The sequence below is a fragment of the Hemibagrus wyckioides genome, linkage group LG13 (assembly GCF_019097595.1).
Source record: "Hemibagrus wyckioides isolate EC202008001 linkage group LG13, SWU_Hwy_1.0, whole genome shotgun sequence".
Taxonomy (NCBI): Eukaryota; Metazoa; Chordata; class Actinopteri; order Siluriformes; family Bagridae; genus Hemibagrus; species Hemibagrus wyckioides.
The window spans coordinates 8,536,423-8,556,944 of record NC_080722.1 but is presented as its reverse complement, the minus strand read 5'-3'; the positions used below and the strand labels follow the sequence as shown (position 1 = coordinate 8,556,944).

Here is a 20,522-nt window from a genome sequence, read left to right as displayed (position 1 = left end):
GTCACTCCAGAGAACGCGTCTCCACTGCTCTAGAGTCCAGTGGCGGCGTGCTTTACACCACTGCATCCGACGCTTTGCATTGCACTTGGTGATGTATGGCTTGGATGCAGCTGCTCGGCCATGGAAACCCATTCCATGAAGCTCTCTGCGCACTGCTCTTGAGCTAATCTGAAGGCCACATGAAGTTTGGAGGTCTGTAGCGATTGACTCTGCAGAAAGTTGGCGACCTCTTCGCACTATGCGCCTCAGCATCCGCTGACCCCGCTCCGTCAGTTTACGTGGCCTACCACTTCGTGGCTGAGTTGCTGTCGTTCCCAAACACTTCCACGTTCTTATAATACAGCTGACAGTTGACTGTGGAATATTTAGGAGCGAGGAAATTTCACGACTGGATTTGTTGCACAGGTGGCATCCTATCACAGTTCCACGCTGGAATTCACTGAGCTCCTGAGAGCGACCCATTCTTTCACAAATGTTTGTAAAAACAGTCTGCATGCCTAGGTGCTTGATTTTATACACCTGTGGCCATGGAAGTGATTGGAACACCTGGTTCTGATTATTTGGATGGGTGAGCGAATACTTTTGGCAATATAGTGTATGTTTAGAATCTACACTGTGGTATACCACAGCAGGGATGTGGGTGGCAGATGGGCTGGTTATGAAATTTTAGAAAGTGCTACTCCCCTGGGATTTTTGCTCACACTGCAGTCTACAGGGCTTACAAAAAAAGTCCAGTAAATGGTACTGAGTAGAAAGCATCGTGTTGATGAGAGAGGTCACAGGAGAATGGCCAAACTGATTCCAGCCTGACAGGAGGACTACGTTAACTCAACACAGACACAAAGGTGTTTATTTGGATTTAGATTTTAAGAATGTAAAGGCCATAGCATCTGATTTATTGAATTGATTTAAACCATTTTTTGAGCCTGTGTGCCTTGTGAGTGGGGGAGGGATCATCCTAGAAGAAACCACACCTATCAGGATAGAAATATTGCATCAGAAGAAAAAGGTTTCATCACCTATCCCTCAAAGTGGACTTAAACCATGTCAGCAAAATGCCTCCACAGCATGAGAAAGATATGGAAAAAGCAAGAGAGAGAGAAAGTGAGAGAGAGAGAGAGAGAGCGAGAGAGAGAGAAATGATGTGGATGATGATGATGGCAAGATTCTATCTGCCTTTTCCGGGCACAGTCTAATTCTGTTTTCTCGATTTTACTCCTAGGACCTCGCAGCACATGGGAAGGACTGCTGAGTCCTGTTCTGCCCACACAGCTCACTGCTATGAGGTCCCTCTCTGCCCCTGCTGTGACCCTTCTAACTGGTGACTGGAAAGATAAAAAGGCTCCAGGTGAGCAAGGCCTCAGCGATCGAACTGTCTGAACTTCTGCCAGACTATGTAGAGCAACCAGATTCACCAACAAACACTGTTTATTTGATGTAAGTTTACAGCTGATAGCACATATCGCAAAATTGAGGAATAAAAATCAACAAGGGTCATTTCTTTTCAATACAAAACATTTACAAGCATTTCACATTTGCTCTTTGAAAGACTGAAATGTCTCATATTACTACCGGATCCTTTCCATTTTGCTAATGTGGAGTGATCCAGTAAAGCACCCTGAACAAAGCTTTTATTTTCACAGCATCCATATTCAGATTAAACCGGCTTGTACACTGAAAATTTAGAAAGCAAAGAGCAAATCATTCGAAATAGAAATAGAGAATGTGAAGGAACATTTTACCCACAAATCATGGTACAAAACACATCTGTCAAGGTAAAGAAAACAAGGATTTCAATTCTGAAACACTTTCCATATCCATAAAATCCACAATATCTTCCTATGATTTGCTTTTGCTACCACATTTGGCTCACAGTTGCATCATCAGACAAAATCATGTTCCTGTTATATTCCAGAGAGTTGAGCCTCATTTGTTGTCTGTCAGATCGAGGATTTCTTTCATTAGAGCTGAGCAGATGATCACATGATGTGTAAGACAGACCTTGTGATGTGAGTGATGTGGTGAATGATAAATGTTAAAAATGACAAATAGAAGGTTCTTAAAATAGGACAGTTTTGGGACAAATGAGGGAGAAAAACTTAGTTTGACAGAGTTTAATTAAATGAAGGAAAAAATACTGGAAGTAGAGTAAGTTTTATTTTGGATGGATGGATGGATGGATATATATAGATAAATAATTCTTAGAAATTTTTGCCTAATACCCTTGTCTAAATAAAAAGTTGAGATGACTTGTTAAAACAATAATTAGCATGAAAAACCAGAAAAAGTATGAACACTTATCCATCCCCTTACCATATGTTCAGCTGCAAGGATTTAAAATACAAGGGTTTAGGAGTAAAGCAGATTGTGACTTAACTAATTTTCAGTATTGTAAGGATTATAACAATTAATTAATTAGTTAATTAATTGGCAGAGAAAGACATATAATAATAATTATTATTATTTAAATAACTAACTAACTAACTAACTAACTAACTAACTAAATACATAAATAAATATTTCTATATTAAAAAAACAAACAAACTAAACAAAACTGACATATTAGTTATTGTAGGACTGAATCAGACATCAGTCAAATTCAAATTGTCATTGTAATGATTGGTTGCTATCAAATAGATAGTTGTTGAAACAATTTGTACAGATATCAGTGTGGTGCAGTATCCGATTCCTGTCCTGCATGACTTATGTTTCCATATTGATTTCCAGGTAGAATTTTATCATACTGGAGAAGAAACAAATTACATTTTATATGCAGCGCTCCACGTTTTATTGTACACCAAGGCCATTTTCACTTGAATTCTTCAACTTTAGTACAGAATAATGTAAAGTCTCAAGTCCCGATCCAAACAGATAGATTGGCATTTATTAAGTGTTCACACAGGACAATTTACAAAGGGTTTTTTTTAAGAGGTCTTAGTGGAGTCAGGAGTTTCTGAATGCAATGATTTAAACATGGGAAACCCATTGCCTCCTGAAACGGACCTCACTGTGCTTTGCAGTCAGAACAATGACCAAATGTCAACGAAAAACAGAACAATAATAAACCCCAGAAGCTGTGGAATGAGCTCCGGCAGTGGCACTGCGCTGAATTGCTTCACATCAATAACCAGAGGTTATAAAGGTTCAAATGTCTTCACACCCCAAAGAGTAAGATTAAATGCCAGAGACATCCGTACTTTCTCATGTGTCCATGGATTTGACAAGATTCCCCAAGTTGTAATGAAAAGTCCCCACATTTTAGAAGTATTCTGTTGGAGAATTCTTTGATAAATAAAATGAGAACAGGTACAACAGTGGATTAACCTGAAGTGTCAGATACTGCTTAACCCCTTACAACTTGACAAACAGTCTCTCCTCTTAATTCAAAATGACACGGGCCGTGTAACTCTCAGAAATATTTCATTTCATTTTCAGGTGAGTCAGGTAACATGTTATAGAAAATGATCTTAGGTCATATTCCCATTTGTGTCATGGACATCTCTGATTATAGTAATCTCTTTTCATTTATTTAAATATTTCTCAAAATGATTCATTTTTAATAATAATGATAATAATAATAATAATAATTGTCATCATCATCATAATAATATATTATTATTATTATTCTTGTTGTTGTTATTAATAATAATAATAATAATAATAATAATAATAAGCATCGTCATCATAATAATAATAATAATAATGATAATAATAATCATAATAATAATGAATGCTTAATTATTTTTTCAAGCATCAGATCATTGGTAAGGCATAAAGAGCAAGGGCAAGATCAATGTAGCGCAAAACACACAACAAACAATATACTACAGAAACTAAACAAAGAAAAGTCTTTACAAAGGGGGTGTGAACATAGGGGCATGTGACAGGGTCATGTAATTTGTTGGGAATGAAGAGTATAGGCCATCATCCTCACTAGCCATCACCAAAAGACAAACAACACCCATTTTATCTTCCAGTTTCAAGTGATAGCCCTTATTTCTTTCTAAATCATAAAATAACACCGCCTTATTGACCATAAACAAGCTAAAGCTTATTGTTTATTCATTTAATTCAACAGTCCTGCAGGAAATGAATGCTAATTCGGGGGAGATCATTAAGCAAAATTCTCAAAAGGCACTCTCTTTTTAGTAGAAAGAGGATAAATATGCAACAATTGTGTATTACTCATGAAAGTCTCCTATAAATATGCTAATAATTCACTTTATCATACAATCTGTGAGTAGCTGAAGATGAAAAAAAGGATTATGCAGTCAGTATTTCTTTTGGACTAGTAAAGCTAGAAGTGAAGATGCTAAAAAAAAAACTAGGCTATGGCTCTAAGGGTTAAGTTTTATGCACCTTATTCAGGAAGAAAGAACACTGTGTGGCATAAAAGAGTTTAGAGATTTTATTCGTTAGATGTGTGTAAGTGAATATATGATTGGCAGTTCAAGTGAATGTGAAGTATTTTGATTTTCTATAGCACACACACACACACACACACACACATGCACACTTTTATGTCCAAAGACATTTTGCACAATTTTCATTCGGTACTTGCCTTGTCTAGATTGCTTATAAATGAAGATTTGATTGGTGGACCAACTGCATGCTTAAAGTACTTTAATTAGCCTACTTAACACCACTTTAAATTACATTGTCATTCTTGTGGATTGAAGTGTGGTTTAACATGCAAGCTCTCATAACATCCTGATTGCACAGTGAATGCCTGAGACTGATGAGAATTTAAAATGGGGGGGGGTGTCTAAGAAGAAGACAGGATGAAGGCTTGACATTTTCTTACTTCCTCTTAGAAAAGAAACTGGAAGTGAGAAAGCCATCCTGCACAAGAGCACTGGTGTTGCACTCTGATTCAACACCAGAGGACAAAGTCGAGGTTTGTGATCATCATTCACTTACTCCCTCATTAGCTCTTTCTGATCGTTATATCGGTGTAACCCCTAGCAGCCTCTAAATTGGCACGACTGTTCACTTCATTTCATTTCCATATCTGTGGTTTGGCATGAATTGAATCTAACTGCTCAATAAAGAAGCCAAAATATTAGAAAGACTCAAAGTTAGTGTCCAAATTAAGATCACACATATTTACAGAAAAGACAGGAGAATGTCCGTGTATTTTGGTCAAGTTTATTGCAAAGGTCCAGTGGTACATTCAAAAGCCCCATGCTGCTAGATTCATAAGTGCATGCCTCATTAGTAGAGTTTTTTTTCTCATTCTAGCAGTATATACAAGTATACAGGCAAAAGATGACATATACATAAAAAAAAATAGTGACATCTCCTCCACCCAGGGGCCTTACACATCCTCAGTAGATGAGGTCAGTGTTTTATGTAAGAAAACTACACTATTCATGTCTCAAATTTAGGCTGTAATTAGTGACTGTATATTACTTGGTGTCAGGTCTCCGATCATCCTCAATGAATCATTTATACTTGGCGTGGCAAGAAGGTTTTTTGACCCTTGGAGAGGTCATACAGTATGCTTTTGTTCTTTCTTTTCAATTCAATTCAATTTATTTTCTGTATAGCGCTTTTAACAAAGAGCATTGTCTCAAAGCAGCTTTACATGAGAAACAACATAAGAAAACAACAAACATATAAACAGGCAAACAGACAAACAGTCCTAGATGTTATCCCAAGTGAGCAAGCCTGAGGTGACTGAGGTGACTGTGGCAAGGAAAAACTCCCTTAGATGGTAAGAAGAAGAAACCTTGAGACCAGACTCAAAAGGGAACCCATCCTCATTTGGGTGACAGTTGTTTGATGTAGATACAGCATGTGTAGAATGTTATGTAAATCAATAAGGAGGTTGTTGTCCACAATGCTGCTTGAATACCCCAATCCTCACAAAGCAGAACCCGGCTGGAGCTGGTCCATCTCCGGATGCCACTGGAGCCGGCACAGTCTCCATATGCCTCGGGATGGGTAGGAGAAGGGAAACAATGGAACAGCATTAGCGTAGCTGCTGTTCATAATATTAGCAGCACTAGATGATAATGTGCATTTAATCAGATGTACTGGAGCACAAGGTTATGGGAAGTGTTATGTGTATGCCAGGCTGAAGAGATAGTCTACATATATAGTCTTTAGTCTACATTTAAACTTGGAGACTGTGTCTGAGCCCCGAACACTGTCAGGAAGACTATTCCAAAGTTTTGGAGCTAAATACGAAAATGTTCTACCCCCTTTTGTGGACTTTGATATTCTGGGAACTACTAGAAGTCCGGAATTTTGCAATCTTAAAGAGCGTGGTGGATTATAGCGTGTTAGAAGACTGGAGAGATAGGTGGGAGCTAACCCAATTAGAGCCTTGTATGTAAGTAGAGCTAATTTATAGTCAATTCTAAACTTAACAGGTAGCCAGGGCAGGGATGATAATATTGGGGTTATATGATCAAATTTTCTTGATCTGGTAAGAACTCTGGCGGCTGCATTCTGGACTAAGTGTAGCTTGTTTATTGAAGATGCAGGACAACCACCTAGTAATGCATTACAATAGTCCAGTCTGGAGGTCATGAATGCATGAACTAGTTTTTCTGAATCAGATACAGATAAAATGTTCCTAAGCTTGGCAATATTTCTAAGATGGAAGAGGACTGTTTTTGTGATATTGGATATATGATTTTCAAAGGATAAGTCGCTGTCTAATACAAGTCTTTCACTGTTGAGCTAGTGGTAACAGTGCATCCTTCTAGGTGCAAGCTGAATTGCGAGAGCTTCTGTGTACTAGTTTTTGGGCCAATAAGTGATATCTCTGTCTTATCAGAATTTAATAATAGAAAATTATCGGTCATCCAATCTCTAATATCTTTAACACACCCAGTTAGTCTAGACAAATTACATATTTCATCTGGTTTTGATGAAATATATAGCTGGGTATCATCGGCATAACAATGGAAACTAATCCTATGAATTCTAATGATGTTACCCAATGGAAGCATGTATACTGAGAAAAGCAGAGGTCCTAAAACTGACCCTTGCAGGACCCTGTATTTCACTGGCACTACACTGGACAGTTCTGCATTTAAATCTACAAAGTGGTATCGATCAGACAGGTAGGATCTAAACCATTTTAATGCCTGTCCCTGCATACCTATGTGATTTTGTAAGCGATCTATGAGAATATTATGATCTATAGTGTCGAATGCAGCACTAAGATCAAGCAGGACTAAAATCGAGATGCAGCCTTGGTCCGAAGCTAAAATCAAGTCATTTGTGATTTTAACTAGTGCAGTTTCTGTACTATGATGGGGCCTAAAACCTGACTGAAATTCTCCATGGATATTGTTTTCCTGTAGGAAGGAACATAATTGGGCTGACACCACCTTTTCTTATATTTTAGATATAAACGGATGGTTTGAAATTTGATATTTCATCGGGGTCTAGCTTCAGTTTCTTAAGAAGAGGCTTAATAACTGCTAACTTAAGAGATTTTGGGACACGACCTAGATATAACGAGGAGTTAATAATATTAAAAAGAGGCTCTCCAGCTGCATGTATCACTTCTTTCAGCAGTCTAGTTGGAATTGGAGTTGGAAATACCTTTGAGACATACACTGTTTCATATTCTTGGACTTAAAACCAAAATAACGTTATTATTTGACATGATTGGACTGTAAATGTGTACTGTAATAATGTAAATAATATAAAGAGCAGTGTTTTAGTGAACAGTCAAAATACAAGGAAACGCAATGCATAGTAAGTTATGTAACTTTATGGACAAGAATTATAATGGTGAAGATTTCCATTACGTTGAGATTGAACATTTATTCAATCTTTTTTGTTGCTTATATTTTAGTGACTTTTTTATGAAAGCTCAACTCAATTTTGGATTTAAGTTTCTATTCTATTTTAAGTTTTATAAAAAGCACTGAAATTTCAAGCTTTTTCATGCAAGTGTTAATTCGACAGTAAAGGTTGAATCATTCTACGCTTGCTGAGGGAAGTGGAGGCTCAGTGTCAAAGATCAGAGGGTCATGAGCTCAAATCCCAGCACTGCCAATCTGCCCTGGTGGGTTACTTTAACAAAATCCATAATCTTCAACTTTCTGTCTCAGTTGTAAGAGGTAATGGATAAAAGTGTCAACCAAATGGCAATGTAGTCTGTTATATTTTTACACTGAATATGTTTTACAACTCCACTGCATTCCTATATTCCTTTAAATCGAACAGTATTTTCTTATAGTTTATGGTTGTTGAGTCAAATAGCTAGTTCCAGTCTGTATAAAGGTACGTGTCTTTTAAACGTTGTACACAGTGTCACTTATTGGCCTTTCCAGACATTGTAATTAGCCAAATTTCCTCACAACACCAATTAATTTGACCAGACACATTGCCACCCAGAAGCCCTCAGTGTGGAGAATTGGTAATCCGTGTTATTTGGTCAGCCAGGGTTTTAGTAATTGACTGCTGTCTGTCCGTTATCGAGAGCTGAACATGTCTAAATCATTTATCACACAGTAATATCTACTCCACATTTTGGGATTAGCCTCCTAACCCCGGCGCTAGGCAAGTTAATTGAACTTCACGTCTGTGTAATCAGTGGAGTACGAGTGCACAGCGAATAAACATTAATTGGGGATAAGACCTTTTCAAGATGGTGAGGTGGCTGTTGGAGTACTTACGGTTGGCTTGGTGCCTCGTTGTGCTAAATTAAGGTTTATTCTGGTTAAAGTAGTTTGGATGAATGATTTGACTGTCGCTGTTTTTTATTTATTTGATTCAAAAAATGAATTTGGGGGGAAAAAAAACAGGACTTTGAATAAAGATTTAGTTGATTCTTTATACCTCAGAAATAAAACTGTAATACAGAACGTGTGTGCGTGTGTTTGCAGGATGAGCAGTTTAAGATTAGCATGGATATTGACAACTCTCCTAAAGACAAACGGCCAGTTGCGTCCACTCCAGTGCCAGGATCACCATGGTAAGTGATCACTTGCAAGTGAAATATCGTTTGAAAACTTTTTCTCATTTTACTGATATTAGCCCCGATTCACAAACATCCCTATTTAATTGTTCTAATGTGTGTGTGCAATGCGATGAATCTGCATGTGCAGTTTGTGAACATTTTGTGTGTTAGCTAACAATATTAACAATATAAAGCTGAGGTTTGTGCTGCTTGTGAGTCTGGTCTCAGTAATCGAAAAATTGCCATACCTCCATCCCTTCATTCTGTTTTCAGCATTTCTCTCATGCTTAACAAGTAACACTGCAAGTGCTAATTTTTTTTTTTTTTGTATTTGTCTTAACACTGTGCTTTTTTGCATTTTTAAGTACAAATATTCCAAATTGCATATTAATTAAGGCGAAACAGGGATGCTGTTAGCATAACATGCTGTCTTACTCATTTAGACACGATCAACAAGCATAATCCTTTGTGTTCGTAAATCAGCTTATACATTTTACGCATGAAATCCTTAAATCAGCATCTAAACGTTTATAATTTCAGAGAATTCACACCAACATCAATCCTGCATCACATTTGATCTCTGTTATGTGTTCCAGTCATAAAAGCACAAGCTAATATCCTAACTATCTCTGCTGCACCTAAAGTGCCATGGTGCACACAATTAAGCAGCAGATTTTAGCTCATTTAATGTCTCCCTGTCTCAGACCTGAATCAGAACAATACTGATGTAGTGCAACCTCATTATTTCCCTGTGGCTCAACATCCCCTAGCCCAAGCCCCTTCTCCCCTCAACACAAATTCAGTTTACAGCAGGCATAATGGTTTGTCTGTGTCAGTTTTTGTTGACTCATGAGGCAGAACTCACCCGACACACTTTAGCTGATACATATTGTAGAAGACTGTGTGGCTCTTGCCGAAGCTGCAGTGTGTTTATCTACCTCCTGCAGTGGTCATATAGCACAAAGCCTTAAGGTGATTTAATGTATAGAGTTTGTTTGGGTCCTGAGTCTCCATGCTTCTTAAGCCCTTGTCCTGGTGTTTAGGCTGTAAAATGAACGGGGGCGTTTTATTGGTGATTTTATTAATATACTCGAGACAAACAAAGTATCAGATATCTGCCATCTGTTTTGTAAAAGAAATGATGCCGCAAATAGAGCATGCTGGCTTTATTGAAAGGTGGGATTTACAGTATTAACTAAAAGCTGGCATGACTATTTTCAGCAGGCTGCTTAGATCTGGTGATGTGAGTCAAAATAAAATGTCAGAATGTGTTTGTCATGCTCAGCATGAAGTCACATCAAATTTCTTTCAACACTCCTGAACACTGCATCATACATCCGTGGCAGGAAGTGTCTGCATCGAGATTTTTATTTTATTTTTTTAAAGTCATATACTGTAGGTGCTGTATATATTATGTGCACAGCAAAGAGATGAAAAGCAATTTTCAAAGGAATGGACCTAAATTTTTAAACTGAATATTGATTTTATATTGTCTCTAGTACGCTGTTGAGATGAGACTAGACTTCTTCAAGGGTTCTTCGGATAAATAAGTAAATAAAAGATTCTACTTCCAATTTTATCTTATAGGGAAACACTCTGCTGTAAGGTTTCACATACTACCTTTAAAGATTCCTCCAGAGAGATAACCAGAAGACCGTTACATTTTCTTAAACTGTACAATAATATCATAAGAGTGCTATAGAATTTGTGCTGTAAATGGAAAAGAGTTTCAGGACCCATGAAACAGAACATACCAGTAAGTGAAGGTTGCCCAGACAACACTCCATGGAACTGGACCAAGGCTTTTTATAAAAAATGATCACTGAGGAACAAACAAAGAGAACGAATGAGGACAAGGTCAAACTTTTTTTTTAAAGCAAACATAATGTGTAATATATGGTATAGTAATAATTATTAAACACATTATTTGGCCAAAAGTCTGTGGACACCTGATGATGACACTAAAGTGTGGTTCTTCCTGCCACAAAATTGGAAACACAGTTTGTATGCTGTGGAAATGCAATTTCCCTTCACTTGAGGTAGTGAGTGTGTTCATGTTCCAGCATGACAATGCATCTGTGCACAAAGCATGGTTCATGAAGGCATGGTTTGCAAAGATTAGAATGTCCTGCACAGAGCTCTGACCTCAATCTCACTGACGACCATTAGGATGAACAGGAATGCTGATTGCACCCCAGACCTCCTCACCCAACATCACTAAGACCTAATGCTCTTCTACAATCAGGAAATCCCCACAGCTATGTGTTAAAACACAGTGGAGAGGGGAAGAGTGGAGGTTATTATAACAGCAAAAAGGGAACTAAATCTGGATTTTTATGTCTAAAAAGCTCAAGTGTTATGGTCCACATATAGTAAAAGTCTATTGAGGAGAGAAGTGCTTGATTCTGATTAGTCAGAAGGTGTTGATTATTTATTTATTTTTATTACAAAAGCTCTGACAGTAGTTCTAGCTGTTGTGTGTGTGTGCAGTTATGAATCTCTTCAGCTTTTTTTGTTTGTGTGTGTGTGTATGTGTGGCCTTAACTCTCTGTGTTTGCAGGTGCGTGGTATGGACAGGAGACGATAGAGTTTTCTTCTTCAACCCCACCATGCAGCTGTCTGTATGGGAAAAACCAGTGGATCTAAAAGACCGAGGTGACCTCAACAAAATCATTGAAGATCCTCCACATAAACGCAAGAAGGACATGTCAGGTACGGTCAACGGTGTTCTTAGTATGGTGTCATTAGCATGCTGCATTACCATGTTTTTGAGTTTGCCAGTTTCTGAGCCAGTTACCAGGGCTGTTAGCCAGCGTTGTATTGAAGGGCAGATTAACAATAGATTAGGCTGGTAAACAAGTGACTATTAAGGGAATTGATCGGTAGGGTGCGAATGTTAAACCCAACCATCCATGTGAGGTATCAATTTGACAAACTCATCTCACTCGTAATCCCTGCGTAATCATAATGTTGTCAAGAAGGATAATGCCCCCCCCAGAAAACCTCCACAATTGATTGCTGCTCACATGGATTAGCTAATAAGAGCTAATCTCATGTTTCTGCCTTTGCACATATTGAATTAGTTCAGATCTTGTCTGGAAGTTATTACATGGCTGACTACATTTCCTTGAAGCTTGTATGCTTTTATTGATTAAGTCTTATTGCAGTCTCTGGGTGAATCGTTATTGATGTTGACACTTTCAATTCAGACAAAACAGATAGATGGAATTGGGCTTATTAGAGTTTATTATATTGATTCATATTATGAAACAGTGAAATGTTTTTGCTTCATTTTAATTCAGTCTGCTGACAAGCTTACCGTAGACGGTCAGATATTAAATAAGATCATAACATCAGAATAAATGTGGGTGGTGGATAATAGAAAATAAATGAGCAGAGAAACACTGCTATTTGCTTTTTCTCAGTTTTTAGTTATTTAGGTCATTTCTGTTTGGTCTTTTATTTTTATATGCATATATTACATACATTTAGATAAACAATTTGTTCAAAAAAACATGGGACAGTTTGAATGCCATATTTATTGGGCCTCTAAAAGACATTCTCAAGCTGTCCATCAGTATTACATCATACACTGCTCCGTATGTAACTAACAGCACAACAGCACGTACATAAAACTCCGATATGATGTATCCATATATGTATATTTTGTTTTATTATATTATACATTTTTATTATTATTACAATTATTTTATTTTATTCTTTTGTACCTGCAGAGGATGGTTCAAATTCCCCTTCAGCTGATGATGAGGATGAAGGCGATGATGAAGGAGATCATATTCTGAAATCTAAACGCAACAAGTATGTCTCTAATTGGCAAAAATAAATAAATAGACACTGGATGTAATATAGAGTGCTGCAATGTTGGTAAAAACCCACCAGATGCTGGTGCAACTGAAATCTAGCCAGAAATAGAGAAGAAAAACAGGAAGGAAGGAAGGAAGGAAGGAAGGGAGAAAAGAAGGATGGAAGGAAGGAAGAAACAGACACTGACCATCCAATATCCATGCAAACCACAGTCTAAGACTGTGTAAGCAAATTGGTCCTGATCCACTTCCAGGTGAACTCTATTATAATTCTACTATAGTGAGAAGGTGATTTAAATTCTAATTTTGCATTTTTGTCTTGCCTGGGAACATGTGAGATTGGATTTTTTACAAAGAGTATTATTGACATTGATGTAATTATAATTCATTTGAATAGCAGGCTGTGTACTGCAGACTGTAGGGAACAAATAGAGGAAAACACCCATGATGTATTCTACAGGTTGAACAGATGTCTTTTTCATTATGTCTTCCAATTAAGATTGGAGGAGCCATCTAGCAATTCAGTGTCTGCCAGTGAGGAGCAGAATACAGAGAGGTGCGCAGCGTCCAATCAGATGGTCCTACCACTCGAACTGCGGATCACGCACTTCAGAGAGATGCTCCTAGAGAGAGGGGTGAGCTCACTAAAAGCACTTTAAAAAAACCTTTATTAAGCAACAATATGAAGTTATATGAACTCCAGCAGAGGTGCATTTCATTCAGTATGGCTCCAGGGCCTTATTAAAATTCCGAGTGAGTTTTCAGTGTTAATTTCTGAGTTAAAATGAAGATCACAGATAACTCTCTAGATCAAATATTATTTTCAAGATATTTCAAGTTCTCCTCTCTACACAGTAAACAGATTATTAGCTGAAATAGAAACATGGAATGATATTTGATATTAATACCTTTATTATTGATGGCATGCACATATTCATATTTCTATCTCAATATCAGGTCTCTGCATTCTCAACATGGGAGAAAGAATTACACAAAATTGTGTTCGACCCACGATACCTGCTCCTGGGACCAGAGGAGAGGAAGCAGGTAAGACTAGGTTAAAGATGTTCACTTGAAATTACAAACCTATGTGTCACTTTAATACCCAATTCTGGATCTAAATCCCATGTCTCTACTCCTTTGCAGATTTTTGATCAGTTTGCCAAAGCCAGGATAAAAGAAGAATATAAAGAGAGAAAGAACAAACTCCAACAGGCGAAAGAGGAGTTCAGGAAATTACTTGAAGAGTCCAAAATTACATCCAAGTATGTTCCTCCATGATCTATTTTATTACCTCAGTTGCTCTATTAGCACAAAGGAAAAATATTGTCCCAAAATCTTGACCTGAAATTTATATATTCAGCTATTGTGTTAATAATAGATGTGATTTGTGGCACAGGTCTAAGCTTTGACTTGGGATGTTTGATCTTGTTTTCTTCTGCTTGTTCCTGGAAGGAGTGAATTCAAATTTGAGTCTGTTTGAAGGTTTACTCCTTCCTCCTTTCACAATATGCTTTCTGGTGATTCATTCCTACCCATGACACATTTCCCCTTTTACAGAACTGGATAAAACTTGCATGAGTATTAATATTAACTGTTTTTTTTTTTTTTTTTATGAGGGGGAAATGTGACTTTTAAAATGTGCCAATACAGACATAACGAGAGACAAATTATCTCACATTTCAGCGAAGGCACTGAACCTTCTAAGTCCTTACCCACACCATTATGAACTGTAAGTTTTGAGTCAGCACTCAACTCAAAGCTAAAGTGTGGCACAGCTAGCTCGTGTGAAAGAATTGCTAAACGCATCAGGATGTTGATGATTCCCTTTGTATCCATTTCTTTTAGTCCCAAGAATGAAACTAGATCAGAACTCAACTCAAGTTCATATCCAGCCACCAGATCAACAATAACCAAACCTGTATTAAATCACAAAGGCAGCACAGGGAGATGAGCAGCACATGTGCGAATGAGCAACAGTATATCATCACTGCACTGAAATGGAAAATTGGATGGCTCCAGCAGCCTGTGACAGCCTTGCTGATTTATTCCTTCTTTTTCCATGTAGGTCAACTTTCAAAGAGTTCTCAGAGAAGTACGGCCGAGACCCACGCTTCAAACGTGTTCCCAAGCAGAAGGACCAGGAGCTGCTTTTCTCCCAGTTTGTCAGCGGCCTCAAGAAGCGTGATAAGGAAAACCGAATGAGGCTGAGAAAGATGAGATGAAGCCTCAACAGGCTGTGAAATAAACTATTTTGTTTTTACAGAATGCCTTCTTGACAGAAATCAAGTCAAACTGCACAATGACACAAAATGCCGCAGCATCTGACAAAGTAAATGAAACCCATTGCAGCGTTTGTGGCTTTTATTTGATCTCTGGATTTTCAGAACAACAAACGCACAAACAGGAAAGCACCAGAACCGGGCGGGTTCGACTTTAGAGGTAGTTCAACTCTGAGACTGATCTGTTTCATATTGAAGCTCTTAAAGTTCAATGTTGCAAGATGTCATAATAACAAAAAAAATAAAAAAAAAATAAATAAATAAAAAAATGAAGTGTATTTCAATAAATAGGCAAACTGTACTGTTGGAAGCCATTGACCTGAGCATACAGGTATTACGTGATTTTTTTAAGGACTATAAATATAAAATGTTGACAAATGCGCGCTGTAATGAAGTTTTGTGGAAACGTAATGTGAAGTATGTGGAACGTCACAGCAGAACGTCTGATTCTCCACAGCATCTGTGAGAGTCTCTAAGTTGTCATGTTTTGGTGGATTTTTTCACGTTGTCTAAAGTGTTCCTTGTGAATAAAATTGTGATCACTGTTGGAAAACCGAAATGATATAATTGATACCTCTTTAAAACTAATCACCGGTCTGGAAATTGTTCTAAAATCAGATTTCTTGCAGGAAATGTTTAAGCATACACTACATAAGGCACATCATTTATTTATCGCAGAGGCTATTTGTTCTCTCAGCAGAAACAAGATGTGTTTTTGAGTTCCGACACCTACACAGTGTTCCTGAACCGGTAATCATTATTAGGCTGTATGGAAGCCTGATGTAATAAAGTTGTGGATTTGGAAAGAATTTTAGACTTTGCAATTGTCTTTGTGTTGATGAAGACAAGCACACATAGACACACACACATAGGAATTTTACCACTCGTGTTCCAACATATACAGTAGCCTAGCAGTGGCTAGTATCAAAAGTCCAAATGCAGTGCTTCACAGTGTTACTCAATGGAGTGAGTAGTTAGCAAAGTTTCCCTATTTAAAAATTACATAGACATGCTAAGTGGCTAAAGGTTTATCACTAGTCTGGCTTAGCTATCTCTCTGCCTAAAGCAAACTTTATCATAATGAGGTTTTATATTGAGAAAGTGTTTTGTAAATATTTTGTAAATATATTCCTATGTAGCAATCTAATTTATAATTTCTACAGCAAACACAGACGTGAGAAGGTTTTTAACATTCAGAGTGCTGGAATTTAAAGGAGTATACATGTACACTAGCTAAAAACAAGTACACACAAAAATAATAATAATAATAATAATAATAATAATAATAATAATAATGATTTTGTATGATAATGGAAAAAATAGAAAATGTGGAGGAAACTATGGCCATGGTGATGCAAACAATTACTATCTGTTCTGCAGCGAGCACTGGAAGTTCTTTATATACCATGCTCTGCCAGGGATCCTGTCATGTTTGTTTTTATTTTTTGCATTTCCTAACATCCATTTGGGTATGACAAGCCAAATAATTTCATACAGAAGCAATATTATTGCTTTTACCCTTTGCTCTCACTCTCCCACGCAGATGGATGATTAACTGGGTTTAGGGATATACTACACATGAGAGAAGATGAATCTGATCTCTTTTTGAGGTCTTTTTGGCAGTTTCCCCAAACATGCTTCACAGAATCAGAGACTTGGTGATCACTTGCAGACTGAGAAAATTGCATCGCTACACGCCACTCGAGCAGCTGCCACAGGAGTACTGAGTACCGAGTAGTCACCATGTACTGAGTAGTCGCCAGGATTGGAGGAATAATCCCTTTGCCCCCAAATTAGTCAAGGACAGATACACTGGAGCTAAAATTGTTTAATGTACACTACAGGAGTCTGGCATCCTCAGCACCCCCTTTGTTGTCTCTCTGTGAAAAACGATGGATTGCAAGAAATCACATCAGAGACAAAAAAAAAAAACATTTAGGAGAAAACAAACAATACAGTGAGCTAAAAGAAAGTATTAGGAAGTTACAGTTAAAATAAGATTCCTGGTTGTGAGCAGTAAAGTTCTTATTTCATATTTTTTGTCTTCTTTTATTTGGCTAATGTTTGCTTAGCTAGTTTGAACAGCTAGCTTCAAAAATCAAATACTGCCGGTGATGGACATTACGTCTAAGATACAGTAACTACTTTACTAACACTAAATGCTACTGAAGTGCTGTACCACAAAAAATATATAAATAAATAAATAAATAAATAAATAATCTTTTTTTAATTATTATTATTATTATTATTATTATTATTATTATTATTATTATTATTATTATGTGTATTATGTAACCAATGTTATTTTCATATGGGTATAAATAGATTTTATATCTTTTTAAATATTGACAAATACTTTATGTATAAGTTGCCTATTTCTTTCTTTGTCTACAATACAACTTTTTATTGTGGTGTTGTGCATTAATGTTGACTTTATTTTTGACAGAATAATTAGTAAAGCCTATTTGCAAATTGGAAAATCACTAATTCCACCTTTAACTGTGAAAAGTTGCACGCAGCATGATGCTAATTGGAGACAAAAGTCTCCTGAGACTCACAGGTTTCCACCTGCATTCATAATAAACCTTCATTCACAGCTTCACTAGTTCTCACATGCACATGGGTGAGAAAGAAAAACTGTTTTCCCTCTCATTTTCTCCGCATTTTGTTTATAGCTGTGCAAAACTTTTCAAACACATCCATCTACAACCTTCACTGCATAGGTTCGCCTACTTAAGATGAATTAGAGTTACAGCACAGACATTCATGTCCCAGGATGACTTCCAAAATTTATTAAAGATAAAATTCACAGATTGGACAGATCGGTTAATCGAGCTTGAAGGACTGTGGAGACTGAGAAGGAAAAAAAAATAATAAAATATGTCTTAAACACTTTAATATGCATGTCAGTATGACAACCAGACAGTCAAAAGATAATTTTTTTCCAATTATCTAGTCTCCTGAAAACGGGAAGTTTCTGAATGAGCACAAAAAAAAGAGCAAAGATAGACGTGTTAGAGGTTTAAAATGCACACTGAAGAAAATATATTATTTGGGAAGTAATTCTCTTGAAAATTGAAGTTTTAAGCCTGGTAATAGTCTTCCAGAGGCAGCACCAGGCTTATCTTAATGGAAGACCATATAAAAATGCTGTTAAGACCATTTGAAATGACTAAATAATTAGCGTACATGCTCATCCATACTGCACATTAAGCAGTGAGGACCTCATTTACCTCAGCTAAAATACAGTTTATGCAAAAGCATACCTCAGTGTTATGCTATATAGTACCTAAAAGACAAAGTTTCAGCTTAACATTAGCATAGTACAATTCTGAGCAACCAGTTTATCAGCTTTGGCATTTGAGGACGATGTACAAACACACAATACAGCATGAATTTTCAGTTCCATATGTGGAGATGTTCTCTATAAGACGAGATGCAAGACATTATACAGAATATAATTTCTATACAGTCTCACTGCTGCTTTTAAAGCAGGACGAAGATCATGATGCAAGATAAAGCAGTCAACTGGGATTGATAGAAGCCATTTGGAAACGTGGGAAAGTCAACAGGTCTTCTCCATCATTGCCACCTCTCTAAAGCATAGCTATAAGTAAATGCAGAAGCTTCAGGCTGTGTGTGCTGAAGTCCATTATGGCTCCTCAGCAGGAATCCAGACCCTTTGGTTTCATTTCATGCATCCATCTTCACTGATCCATTATTGAAATCGCAAGCTATAATATATACTGGAGAAACAGTGGGAAATAGCTTGTGCTGAAGAAAGATCACTCGTGTCCTTGCAAAGCCCTAGCATTGAGATAAAGCTTATGCAAATGTGGACATGAGAAGAAAAAAAAAAGACATTCCTGTGGGATATAACGTCAGCAGATCAGGTCACCTTACCACCATGTGTGCAATTTAAGTGGAGTGCCAGCTAAAGCATGTAAGCAACCATCTGGGCAATAAACTGCCTTTGCTTGTGTATATATTACATCTGCATTACATCATAGACAATATCACCAACATTCAAACATGCTTAATGGCTGAACACACTATGGTGTTGTCTAGGCTAGAGGATAAATCACAACGTCAGCCAGTACTGTGTCAAGGGAAAGGAGTCACAGGGGAAATTAAATGAGATTTTATCTGAAAGAGCAGCTCAGAGGTGTCCCCCCCCCTTGATAAATGAAATTCACAAGCATTTGGGCTTGTAGGAATCTCAAAGAAGTTCAGAGACAAAGGGAGACGGATAGAGGGAGGAAAAGGAAGCAGACAAATGTTAATGTTAGTGCAGAATCGATACTAAATAGAATAGAATAGAATATTATAAATAATATGACAGAAGTCTACAGTAGGTAATTAATTGTGAACTAAGAAATGCTAATTATGAAAATATTTTAACTTTATATTTACATTTATTTATTTAAAACAAAATACAAGATAAGGGATATATCAAGCAGAGGACAAAACTAGTAGTAATACTACAACTAGGATAATACTATAAGTAAATACTACAATACGAGTAGTGCAAGATTTTTAATTCAGTGGTAGTGGAGCTGCAGTACCATTTCTTTTTCTTTTTTAACGGCTGTGACTAAAGCTAGGCAGAAAAGGTTAAGAGAAAAGGTGGGTCTTTAACCATTATTTGAAGGTTGGAAGTGCATGCAATAGTTTTCCAGATCAGTATTAACGATATAACAAATAAAAAGGCTGAAAGACTATGAATGTAATACACATACACAGATTTATGTGAACAATCTCCTTGTGATTGTGGTGATTATTCAGGAGAAACACTGACACACTTGCTCCTGGGAGGTAATAAATTTATTTTACTAGAGTTAGACCATTCTGTTCAATCTTATCCAGTGTTCCACTCTGTATGTAGCTATTGTCTCATTTAAAGGTCAGTGTGCAAACTGACTATATATATATATCAATGTGCAAACTGCTGGCTATCTATCATTCATATGAATTAAGACATGTTCATACAGTAAATGACTCAGCAACATTATAATACAACATTCAAATAAATGACCAAACCATTACTTTATTATTACCTACTGAATAATTACCCAGTATTCATTAAGAGTTAATAGTAGTGACTCAATTTCTTTCTTCTTAGTCCCTGTATAGTTACCTGTGAGGTTTTAAAGTGTCAAATGAGAAAACTTTGAAACTTTTAAGCACAAAAACAAAAAGTTTAAGGAAAGGCCACCCAAAACACCAGCTCTTTTAATACCTCATGGGCTTAGCTGCCATACTGGAGTTTACGGTATTAACGGCAAGCTGTCATTCATCAACAGGACTCATACATGATACAGCAGTGCTGATGTTTCTTCTGTCTCAGGGCTTTCTCTGCCTTCACTTCCCTTATCTGATTTGGGAAAGGCAAGAGGTTTCTGACCTACTCCTCTAAATACATTTCCATCTCATAAGTTGGGGGATAAGGGAACGTTGGAACATTAGGAAAGTTCAGGTCTAACAAAA

General features: G+C 37.0%; 1 protein-coding gene across 1 annotated transcript in view; it reads left to right on the top strand.

Annotated features, from left to right (window-relative positions):
* The window catches only part of tcerg1l (transcription elongation regulator 1 like), an 87,410-nt gene extending 71,511 nt beyond the window's left edge, over positions 1 to 15,899 (top strand). The window contains exons 6-14 of the mRNA XM_058405627.1: positions 1,223 to 1,348; positions 4,815 to 4,897; positions 8,856 to 8,944; positions 11,490 to 11,641; positions 12,664 to 12,748; positions 13,253 to 13,388; positions 13,711 to 13,800; positions 13,900 to 14,018; positions 14,822 to 15,899. Of these exons, the coding sequence (XP_058261610.1) occupies positions 1,223 to 1,348; positions 4,815 to 4,897; positions 8,856 to 8,944; positions 11,490 to 11,641; positions 12,664 to 12,748; positions 13,253 to 13,388; positions 13,711 to 13,800; positions 13,900 to 14,018; positions 14,822 to 14,978 (1,037 nt within the window). The 3' untranslated portion in view covers positions 14,979 to 15,899. The remainder of the gene's footprint in view (positions 1 to 1,222; positions 1,349 to 4,814; positions 4,898 to 8,855; positions 8,945 to 11,489; positions 11,642 to 12,663; positions 12,749 to 13,252; positions 13,389 to 13,710; positions 13,801 to 13,899; positions 14,019 to 14,821) is intronic.
* Positions 15,900 to 20,522: the final 4,623 nt, after the last annotated feature.